The sequence below is a fragment of the Plecotus auritus genome, assembly GCF_963455305.1.
Source record: "Plecotus auritus genome assembly, chromosome: 3".
Classification (NCBI taxonomy): Eukaryota; Metazoa; Chordata; class Mammalia; order Chiroptera; family Vespertilionidae; genus Plecotus; species Plecotus auritus.
The window spans coordinates 158,023,625-158,035,662 of NC_137772.1; the positions used below are offsets into that span (position 1 = coordinate 158,023,625).

The window sequence follows — 12,038 nt, forward strand, 5'->3', positions numbered from 1 at the left end:
AACCATGGAAAAGATTTTTGTGCCTTCTCAAATCTTACACATCGGTATCTAATTCCACCACCTATTTTTTAAGGACAGTTCTGGGCCTGTGTCTTATTTATACATTCAACAAATATTCATAAAGTACCAATATGTACAACATGACAGGGGACATAAAAATGAATAAATTACAGTCTCTAGGAAGCGAATGAGACAAACATTTAGACCAGTGTCAGGATGGCCGAGTGGTCTAAGGCGCCAGAGACAAACATTTAGGACTGACACATATTGGTATGGAACTTGTATATGGGGAATGGACCAACAGCTGCAGGCTAGACAGCTGTGCAATTGCTGGGAAATCTGGCCAAATAGAGAGAGATTTGCTGTGCCCTTAAATAAGGTGCTTCTTAAATATGAGTTTTCCTGCTAACGCAATAGGGAGTATTATGCTTTTTTCCTCTTAGAGAGTACAGGGTAGAATTATGCTTTTGATCAGAAGGAAATTGAATGATGGTGGTAGTTAAGAAATGGCTTAAAATTGGTCTTTGTTTGAATTCCTTGAGTACTAATAATGGTGAACACATCAACAGCCCTTATTAAGTGTCATAAACTCCTCTGAATGCTTTGCACATCCTATTTTTAATCTTCATAAAAATTCTCAACCATCTTCTGAGACAGGAACTGTTATCCCCATTTTAAAGAGGAGGATAATGAGGCCTAGGAAGGCTGGGTTCCTCACCCGAGATCATACAACTGGTAAGTCACAAAGCCAGGATATGAACCAAAAACATTTGGCTTTAGAATCTGTGCTCTTAATCACAATGCTATGCTGCCTCCCTTTCTCTGTACGTAAAAGAAGGAAATACCCTACAACTTAGATATTAATTGTTATTATTTAAAAGGTCCACATGGCCCTAACCGGTTTGGCTCAGTAGATAGAGCGTCGGCCTGCGGACTGAAGGGTCCCAGGTTCGATTCCGGTCAAGGGCATGTACCTTGGTTGCGGGCACATCCCCAGTGGGGAGTGTGCAGGAGGCAGCTGATCAATGTTTCTCTCTCATCGATGTTTCTCTCTCATCGATGTTTCTAACTCTCTATCCCTCTCCCTTCCTCTCTGTAAAAAAATCAATAAAATATATTTTTAGATAAAAAAAAAAAAAAAGGTCCGCATGGCTTACCAAATGAACTCCTTAACCTGGTGATCCAGAAACTGAGCCTAACTTGTATGTTCAGCCTTATCTTCTACTCTCCTTCCTAACCAACACTGTTAGTCTGGCCAACACTCACTCTTCCTTGAAGACCCAGCTCCCATAATACTCCTGCAGGACTCTGAGCTCCTGCAATGTTTATCAGATTCAGGAACAACTGTTCTTTGCCTTTACTTCTGATCTTCCCTGGCTACCTTAAAATTCTTTAGTTGAAGAGGTCTGTCTCACCTTTATCTGCCTTCCACAGGCCTAGCACATTGACTTCAAGAGGTCTCCAAGTCGAATGGGTGCTCTTCAACCCCTATATCATTTCCTGACTCTGTGTTCACATCCCAACCCCCAACCCACCCACACATACAAGACACTTAATGTTTTTAATTTAGATTGTGAGACTTCAAGGAATATTTTCAGACTGAACTCTCCATTTATGCATTCATTTGCCAATAATATGTGCCAGAGCCTGGGGCATAGCATGAAGAAGACAGACACAGGCCTGCTGTCATGGACCATAAATCCTAGTTAATTTTCTGAGTTAACTGCAAAATAAAGAGATTCTTTAGGTGCAAGATGCAAGCTATAGAGGTTGCACATGAGCAAATTGCACCTATTAGAGTCGCTATGGATGTAGATACCATCCTGCCCATCCCATTGCAAACTAGTTAGTACATAGGGCACCTTCCCTACACAATGTTTTTAATGTTTTGTGTTGATTGAGTACCTGCTATATGCTGGACATTGTGCTAAGGGCTTCAGCTCATTTAATCCTATCAGCATTTTTTGTAAGGTACCATACTATTATTATCTCTATTTCCTAATGCAATTAAGTAACTTGCCCAAGAACACTTTCACATATGTATTTATCTATGTATTTACATTTATCGGTACATCAAGAAGCGTGTCAGCAACATAACATTGTAATAGTTTTTAGTTTAGAATATTAAGCTTTTTTTTTAGGCCTTTTAGCATAGTTCAATGTAGCATAACATGAGGAGTAGAGAGAAAACCAGTGCAATGGCCCTCACATCAGGTCATCCCTTACCAGGATAAGGTCATGAATCTCTTCCCCAGGGCAGGACCAGCTTTGGAACACTGGTGGGGTAGAGGGGGCAAGCTGAGTCTCACAGCTCTCTATGAACTGCAGCTAGAAAGGGAGTATTGCAGCTTCTCCCTCCCTGACACTCCTTTTTACAGAGGGGGTGTTCTCTAAATTAATAAATGGTTAACCTTCACTTTTTACTGTAAATGCTATCCTACTAGATGAAAGTTCTCTGTTCATTAATAAAGCCATCACATTTTAACCTTTGCAAGCAAGTGAATACCCACTCTCTATTTGCATATATAGTACTAAATATCAAAGGGAGAAGAGGGGCTTGAGGATTAACTGACATCCTTTGTGATCTTCTGAAGTCAAAGGTAAGGCACTGTGTGGAGTGAAGGCATCCACACTGAGATCTTACAGCCCAGAACCATATGCATGTGGAGGCCAGCGAATTCCACCTGATGGGAACACTAGAAATAAAAACTGGTGGAATAGTATTTCTGAACTGAGTATGTTCTGTATTCATTTCTCCAAACCTCTCTGAAAAACCAGGTAATAGCTATTAAACGGTTAGTATTTAAATACCTAAATGCATAAGGATGCAAACTAGGGACTTCATTAACAAAGAAATGAAGAAAGAAATCTTGATAAATTTCTGTAAAGACTTTTTTTTTTCATAGAAAATATTATTTCTGTTAATTATAAATGTAAGTTTATTTACCTTGTTGTGTTTTTTGGGAATGGTCCTTCTTGGAGTACTAACAATTCTGCTAAATTTGCTTTAAAAAAGAAAGAGAAAATTAATTACTATTCAAATGCCTCTCCAGCAGTTATATGACAAAGACCCAGGCTGTAGCTAACACAACAATATGACTTTTTTTGTAATGCAGTGGTAATTTAAAGAAGGAAAAGTCAAGGCAATTGAGAGTTCCTTTTGTGGAAAAGAACCTTAGTAAACATAAATGAATGCATTAAACGTTACATTATATTTCTCTTTTTTTTTTTCTAAATTATATCCCAGGAATTGTGCTTTTACCTCCTTAAATAATAAAAATAATAAAAGTTGTTTTCCTGAGGACCAAACATGGTTTTCTAAATTTAGAAATGGCCACCTCGCCTAGTTAAAGGAGAAGCGACCCTTTTACTAAAATGTAACACTTCTTGTAACATCTGCTCTTAAACAGATGGGTGATGTTTTGTCTAATCTTTAAAGCTGCAACAGAAAAAAATAAGAAAATGATCGTTTAAGGCAATTGTGTTCCAAAACATTCTAAAAGAAGAATAGGGACTTAATGATCAGAAACTAAGGGTTTCTGCCTGACCTAGTTATGTAAAGACTCACTCCTTTCTCCAAATTCCTGTGGCAATCCTGGGCATACCTGGTGGAGCTCGCTTCACTGGCTGAGGACTTCCAACTACTGAGCCGCTTGAGCCTGGCCAGCTTCTGGTTCCATATTTCTAATTCCTCTATTCTTTCTTCAAGGTTGTTGGTTAGTTTGCAGAGCTGCTTCACTGCACCCACATTTTCCATAAAGATCTGGTCCTAAAAATAAAAATAATATGAAGTGCATAAATTCGAGACCATCAGAGAACTGTCCACAGCCCATTCAAAGACACTGGAAGACACTGCTGAAAATGGTCATGCACAACCTTGAATTCATTCAAGATAAATCTGTAGAGGTTTGCCTCTTAAAGAGGTTTTGTTAAACTGCTGGCCGCATAGTAAAAGTGCTTATGTTCAATTTGCAATAAAATGGAAATATGTCCTTGTAACCCAAGAGAGAGAATGGAGCTGGAGGACACTGTCAAGTTTGGACTCTGAAGAATTATTTCCAAAGGTCATGTGCTATATTTAAACGTCATTAAAAGAATGTTGTGTGTGTGTGCATCACTAAATCATCCTAAGAAATGACTCCAGTTCTTCCTGATAAAATGTTCATCGAATTGCTTAGGTGAAGGAGGAGGAATGAAGACCTGGGCTCTTCTCTGAGTTCTGCCACTTACTAGTTGTGAGACCCAGATAAAACACAACCTCTCTGAGCTTCAGTTTCTTCATCTGTGAAGCAGAGGAAAATTCTTGAGGTGTTAATTTCTGCCCTAACATCCCATGAGCTATCATGTATATTTCAGCCTAACTCCCAAACAGAATTTAAAATAACAGCAATACTTAACTCTTTCTGTTCAGAGAAAGTCACTGACAGGTCAGAAAGATCAAGAAAGGGGAAATCAACCAAAGCCAGAATAAGAAAGCCTTTTCCTCCCCCACCCAATACACTCCAGTTGTCATAGGAATATGAGTGTCTATCTCTCAGCCATAACAACAACCCTAGAAAGCTCTCATAAACTCACACCCTGATCCCATACTTCTCCTCCTTACCCACAGAACTCTTTGGGGCTCATAGTAGCTGGTCCACTATTGTAATGAGCTAGAGGCCAATCAAAAAAGACTGTTTTGTGGTTGGAGGAATCAAACCAAAAGGTGTGTGTCTTTGAGATTCCCATCATGCAAAACAAAGTTTTAAGGGTTTCAAAAGCTGTAAAGCAACTACTCAGAAAGGATTCAAAGGCTGAACATAATGAATTTAAGGCTTAGTTCATGCATTTTAAAGACATGCACACTGCTACAGAACAGACTGGTAAAGGTAAGTGTACAGTCAGTTTTAGAACACTCTACTACTGAACTATGATGGTATATAAATCACTTAACTCTAGCACAAAAGTTAAAGAACAAAAGTATTAAAAATAACTACAGCTACTGTTACAGAAGACTGGAGAAAAACCAGGCAATGTCCAGAGAAATGGAGTACACTGTTTATTATGCAAGTGGGCTCAGAGAAAGATTTCAAATTCTGAGCAAAAACATGGAGGAAACTTTTCCTTTTTATATCTTTCTAGCCCTTTGTCTCCCAAATAAGGGTTCTCTGGTCCCCTTTGCAAGTTCTTAAAGAGCCCCATGTGCTGGGGCCTTGAGACCACAACTAAAGGCCTGGCCTGGTGCCAGCACTGACAACTCTGTCTGGGGATGGTTTATGGCCTCTCTAAAGTGGGAGTAAACAGGTCTTGCAGCACCAGACAATTAAAGGGGTAGTGGCTAGACCAGGGGTGGGCAAACTTTTTGACTCGAAGGCCACAGTGGGTTCTTAAACTGGACCGGAGGGCCGGAACAAAAGCATGGATGGAGTGTTTGTGTGAACTAATATAAATTCAAAGTAAAGGAGCGGAGGGGAGAGCAAGAGAACCCTCCACTCTTTCGGCTCCGTGGGCCGGATAGAACAGCCGAACGGGCCGGATCCGGCCCGCGGGCTGTAGTTTGCCCACGGCTGGGCTAGACTATAGGCTAATAAGAATGTGTATTAGGTTAATGGCACAGATTTAGATTGCTAGCACCCAAAAATGTCTCATTTTCCCCATCACTACAATAATTTGCTAATGGTACACACATTAAAAAAGGTAAATTATAACATCAAAAACATAAAATGTGGAAGGGGCATAAATGGGTAGAGTTTTTATATGTGATTGAAGTTAAGTTACTATCTGCCAAAAATAGGCTATTATATCTCTACTAGAGGCCCCGGTGCATGAAATTTGTGCACGGGGGTGTGTGTCTCTCAGCCCAGCCTGCACCCTCTCCAATCTGGTACCCCTCGAGGGATGTCCAACTGCCCATTTAAATGGGCAGTTGGGCATCCCTCTCACAATCTAGGACTGCTGGCTCCCAACTGCTCGCCTGCCTGCCTTCCTGATTGTCCCTAACTGCTTCTGCCTGCCAGCCTGATTGATGCCTAACTGCTCCCCTGCCAGCCTGATTGCCCCTAACTGCCCTCCCCTGCAGGCCTGGTCACCCCCAACTGCCCTCCCTGCAGGCCCGGTCGCCCCCAACTTCCCTCCTCTGCCAGCCTGGTCACCCCTAACTGCCCTCCCCTGCAGGCTTGATCACCCCCAACTGCCTTCCCTTGCAGGCCTGGTCCCTCCCAACTGCCCTCCCCTGCTGGCCATCTTGTGTCCACATGGGGGCAGCCATCTTTGACCACATGGGGGCAGCCATCTTGTGTGTTGGAGTGATGGTCAATTTGCATATTACTCTTTTATTAGATAGGATAGAGGCCTGGTGCACGAGTGGGGGCTGGCTGGTTTGCCCTGAAGGGTGTCCTGGATCAGGGTGGGGGTTCCCTTGGGGCATGGGGCGGCCTGGGCGAGGGGCCTCTGGTGGTTTGCAGACCAGCCACGGCCCCTGGTGACCTAAGCGGAGGCCCTGGTATCTGGAATTTATTTATCTTCTATAATTAAAACTTTGTAGCCTTGAGCAGAGGCCGGGGCCAGCCAGAGTGGGCAGGAAGCTTGGCTTCCTCCATTGCCAGGGAAACCCAAGCCTCCTGCTTGCTCCGTGGCTGCAGCCATCTTGGTTGTGTTAATTTGTATACTCGCTCCTGATTAGCTGGTGGGCATGGCTTGTGGGCGTAGTGGAGGTACCGTCAATTTGCATGTTTCTCTTTTATTAGTGTAGAAGGTATGTCATGTAAGCTTGATGGTGACCACACAATAAAAACTTACAGGAGATACAAAAGGAGATAAAGAGAAGAGAATCAAAGCATTTCACTATAGAAAATCATCAATTCACCCAGGAAGACAGGAAAAGATGAAGAAAGGAACAAGGGAAAAACAGCCAGAAAACAATATGATGGTGTTAGTAAGTCCTTGCCTTAAACAAAAATGGATTAAATTCTCTAATCAAAAAGCAGAGAGTGTCTGAATGGGTTAAAAACAAACAACAACAACAACAAAAACACAGAACCCAACTATATGCTGCCTACATGAGGCTCATGTCAGCTTTAAGGACACACATAGGCTACTAATGGAAACCAAAAGGGAGCAGGGGTGGCTATACCTATATCAGATAAAATAGAATTTAAGTCAAAAACTAACAAGAGACAAAGAAGGTCATTATATAATGATAAAGGAGTGGATTCGTCAAGAGGATGTTACAGTGGTAAATATATATGCACTCAAACCCAGTGTGAGATGAGTAAGTCCTGGGGATCTAATAATGTGCAGCACGATGACTATAGTGAACAGCACTATATTATATACTTGATCATTGCTAGGAGAGTTATAGGGGAGCAGGACTTTGCCACCCCAAAATATGTCTCATTGGCATAAAGGTTATTTTAGGCTAATTATTTTTTTAAAGAAACAAAAGACACAGGAAGAGCTTTCTACCTCCCCCTTCACTGCCTAAAACAATTTAGATAGAGGGCCTGTTTCAGGAAGCTCTCACTCTAGATTACGAAGAATACGATCCAGGTGTGGTGACTAGAGGGCAGGGGTGGGGACATGAACCTGCTAGTTCAAAGTCCTCTCTGTGTCTCATTGTCTCCACTTGGCATAGCAAACATTTATCAAACATTTGCTTCTTCACCATGTAAATTGCCTTCCTCCCCTTGGAAGTCTCAGACTCCCAGCCCCTTCTCAAGAGCTCTGGGTGGCATATAAGCCTCAATTGCTGGATTGCTCTGGGCCCTCATTTTCTTAAGGAGCCCCAATATATACAAAATTCAATTTGGGTTTTCCTTGGTTATCTGTCCCATGTCAATTTAATTCTTACACCAGACATAAGAATCTATAAGGATGGAGGAGAAACTTTTTCTTTCCAACAGAGTAAATCTTAAACGTTCTCACCATACACACCAAAAAGGTCATTAAGTGAGGCCATGTGTATGTAACTTGCTGTAGTAATAATTTTGCAATATATGTGTGTATCAAGTAATCATGTTGTATACCTTAAACAGTGTTATGTGTCAATTATTTCTCAATCCAGTTGTTAGGGAGGATACTTTATTTTAAAAAAATAAGATTGGACATGAATTGATAACTGTGAAATGAGTGATGTATATACATAGGTTTCATCACTATTCTCTCTTTTGTATATGCTTGAAATTTTTCATTAAAACTGTTAAAAATAAATAAATCACAAAACATGAACCAACTGAAAAAAAACTGAAAAAAAAAAATCTCCTGACCAAAGCTCTTATAAAAGTTCTAACTCTGGTATAGATGTTCTTTTATTTCTAAATTTGTTTTAATAAGTATAAGGCAAAAATGGTGAAGATAAGAATAATATTCTATAGTTCTAAATCATAGTAAATGTCATTTCACTATTTCGTATGTTTACATTGCAGAAAGCTTTGTGCTGTAATGATAACTATCTTATTTAGTGGATCAGATGGTCAGTTGATGTCCACCCTCAAATCAAAATCAGATTCCCAGCCATGTCTGATTTCCCCCCAAACCCCTCACGCCCGGCACTCCCCACAGGCAGGCTATCGGGCAGTGCTGTCAGCTCAACCTCCTAAACCTCCCGAAACTACCCACTTCTCTGCATCCTCACTGGCACTACCATACCATATATATATAATGTGTTCCCCCAAGAATGTATACACACACTTTGAATATTTATAGACAGTGTTTATTAAAATACATTTCATTTTCGAAATTGAGTTATCAGCTGTTAATGTCTGCATACATTTTTGGGGACACCCTGTATGTTTTTATTTTTACTGGCAACTGGTTTCTTCTTTTTTAAAAAATGTTCCCTTGATGCATTCAATTGTGATTTAGCCCCAACCAAAGCAGACCATGGAGAAGGATGCTAACATTCCCTCTAAACCTCGGCATGATCGTTCCGCAGGGTCTCCCCAGGACTTTTAATTCTTCCTCACATGGAAAGAGCAATGGCTGCCTTGTCCAGCTACTTGTCACTAATGATAAAAAGCCAGCTCGGATTCCTCCAACTCAAATTTGCTGGCACCAAGTGGGTCCACTAGGCCAGAAATAATTCATGTGCTTTCTTTCCTATTTAGGAGGAAATAAAAGTGGAGAGGAAATTTACTCATACCTTCCTGATTATAATGAAGGCCCAGACATTATGGATCCTGTGGAAAATTACCAAAAGTAACTTTCTAGGACGTTTTCTGGGGACTGACTCTTACTAAAATGCTCTGACTTCTGTCCTCTGTTGTCATGGTGAAGCCAAGACAGAGTGGGCAAAAATAGATTTATAGTTGTGAGTATGCAAAACAGTTTATTCTTATATAATTACTAGAGGCCTGATGCATGAAAATTTGTGCAAGAGTAGGCCTTCCTTCCCCCAGCTGCCGGCACTGGCTTCCCTCTGGCATCCGGCACCTGGGACCCGGGACCCGGGCTGGTTTCCCTCCAGCCCCAGTTTCCTCAGGAAGGACACCCGGAATGACGTCCAGAAGACGTCTGGTCTAATTAGCATATTACCCTTTTATTATTATAGATTTATTAAATACTTGTTTGTATTAAAACTATAAACCTATTTTCCCGACCCCTGTATAAATATGCTCAAAAATTAACCTATTTTCTGAAAATGTCCTTTTCTATGCAAGTAAATGATCTTTGTGAGTTCATTTTAACCACAATGTGCACCCAGATGCCTGAGGGACTCTTTCTAAGTACACACACCCAGGTGCCACATAGAGGCTTGTTTGTATTCATGAGATGGGCATAAGGCTGAGACATTTTGAAAAGCTTCCCCAACTGATGCCCATTATTGTTTAAAAACTATTTTATAATTGAACCTAATTTAATCACTCAACTCTTTCTCCTTATTATTGACAATGTTCTTTTTTTAAGATTTTTAAAATTGATTTTTAAAGAGAGACAAATGGAGAGGGAGAGATAGAAACATCAATGATGAGAGAGAATCATTGATTGGCTTCCTCCTGCACACCCCCTTACCAGGGATCAAGCCCAAAACCCAAAATCTGGGCATGTGCCCTGAACTGGGAATTACACCGGCAACCTTTCTGTGCATAGGAGGACACTCAGCCAACTGAGCCACACTGGCCAGGGCATTATTGACTATTTTAAATGGGACCCACTACCTCAGCAGAATTGTAACTTTCCAGCTGTGATGCAAAAACGATGAAACTGGCTTGCCACCAAAATTGCTCATGAGACTTTGGGGAGGAAGTGGCAACTGCTTCACATCACACAAGAACCTTCTACCCGCTGGTTACCACTGGCTTTGGGGTGAGGGTACATATGCACAGCGTGAGCACGTTTTCTGAAAGGACACATAGTGCAGTGTGAGAAGGACATGTGCCCGGGTAAACAACAGGGAGGCCTCTGTGAAATGAGAGCTGTTCCCTCGCTTAGAGCGGGTCCCTCACCTAAGCTTCATCTTTCACCATCGCCGCCCTCTCACTCTGTGCTCCAATCCTACTGAGCCCTTTGCCCTTCACAGAACGTGTTCTGGTCTGTCTCGTCTCTGGAACTCACACAGGCTTCTCCCTTCACCTAAACCACCTGCCCTCCCCCTCCCCCTCCCTCCTGCCTTACACTCAGTGTCATATTTACCTTTGCTACAAACACGCCACGACTGGGCCCCACATCGTGTCCACTGCCGACGCTCCAGCACAGAGCAGGAACTCAGAATATATTTGTTGACTAAATATATGAATATATTCTTACAAGGGCAGTTCATGCTATGAGGCATTGAGAGGCCGTAGCATTGTTCTCTAATGAGATTGAAGAGAGTGACCAACTTCCAGTTTATTTTTTTATCTGAGGTTTCTCTCAGAAAATAAGGAGACAAAGGTCCAAATCCCCGTGTTAGGAAACGCCCATGAAAATGCAGGAATTAAGCAAAGAAACACTAGTGTTTAAAGTTCCCAGTGCAGTGGGAGAGTGGTGCGTTTGTACTCAGCAAACTGGTTTCCACTCTGGTTCGTTCCTTTCCCCTTTGGGAGGAGACTGGCTCAGGAGAGAGATGGATGCCCCTTCAGCCCCCTCACTCGCTAGGAAGCCCTGGGACTCTGCAGTGCACAGCTGCAAGCTCCTGGGTCCCAGGGCCCATGCGGGTCTGAGTCAGTGAGCCCACAGCCCTGGGGAGCAGCCGGGCAGTGCAATCGATCTCCTGTCTTCAGGAACTACAGCTTGTCCTCGGTCAACGACACTGAGGAGGGGTGACTAAGCCTGGTGGCAAAGAACGCTGGGAGAAGTTGAAATAGGCTCTGATTTCTTTCCCAGTGAGAGTCACAGACTGGAAAATCTCTCCTCGCGGCATCTGATGTTGCATGGACTGACGTTTTATAATCAGATCATGGGAATAAAACAGCCTGTAATTGAGCATTATAAAAACGATTGCCAAAGGGAGAACAACTGTCTTCAGCCAATGGGTGTGTCTGACAATTGTTTGGGCTTTGGATAAACTCGGCTTTAGATCTCTGTCCAGGAGTTTATTTTGTGGGTAGTTCTCCGGGCCCTGACATGGCCTTAAGAAAACAGAATCTCCAAACCAGAAGAGCAGGCTGCTGAGACGGTATGGCAGGCAGCTCAGCCCTCCAGCTGAATGTCTACCAGGCCCCCAGAGGAGAGGTCTGCATATTCCTCTTGCAAAGAGGACACGTCCTGGGTTCATTTCCCTGGGTTTGTGTTTTGACCTCTGCTTTATATGGGGAGAGCACAGCTTTATAGAACTGTTTAAAATGATGTTTCATTGTTGCCTTATGTGTGCTGTAGAATCCTTGCTTAATTTATCTCTGAGTGGAATTTTCTGTGGAAGGGCTTGAGTCCTTCCGCTGAGACGAGTTCCCAATGGAACTAGCACATGTCACAGTTTGTTGCAATTCTTCGATTTCTTGTCTTCCCTGGGTGAGGTGTGAGCTCCTTTTGAGGGCAGTCACTGTGTCTTGTGACTCCCCAGGGCCAACTAAATACCTGGCACATGTCGCTTAATATTCAATTAATGGACAGAATCAATAGTTCTTTATCAAGCAGCTATGATG

General features: G+C 42.3%; 1 protein-coding gene across 1 annotated transcript in view; it reads right to left on the reverse strand.

Moving 5' to 3' along the window:
• MYRFL (myelin regulatory factor like) overlaps positions 1 to 12,038 on the reverse strand; it is a gene marked incomplete at its 5' end in the record, with an annotated part of 120,790 nt that overhangs the window by 25,792 nt on the left and 82,960 nt on the right. Inside the window, 2 exons of the mRNA XM_080662859.1 lie at positions 2,948 to 3,005; positions 3,606 to 3,769. Of these exons, the coding sequence (XP_080518985.1) occupies positions 2,948 to 3,005; positions 3,606 to 3,769 (222 nt within the window). The remainder of the gene's footprint in view (positions 1 to 2,947; positions 3,006 to 3,605; positions 3,770 to 12,038) is intronic.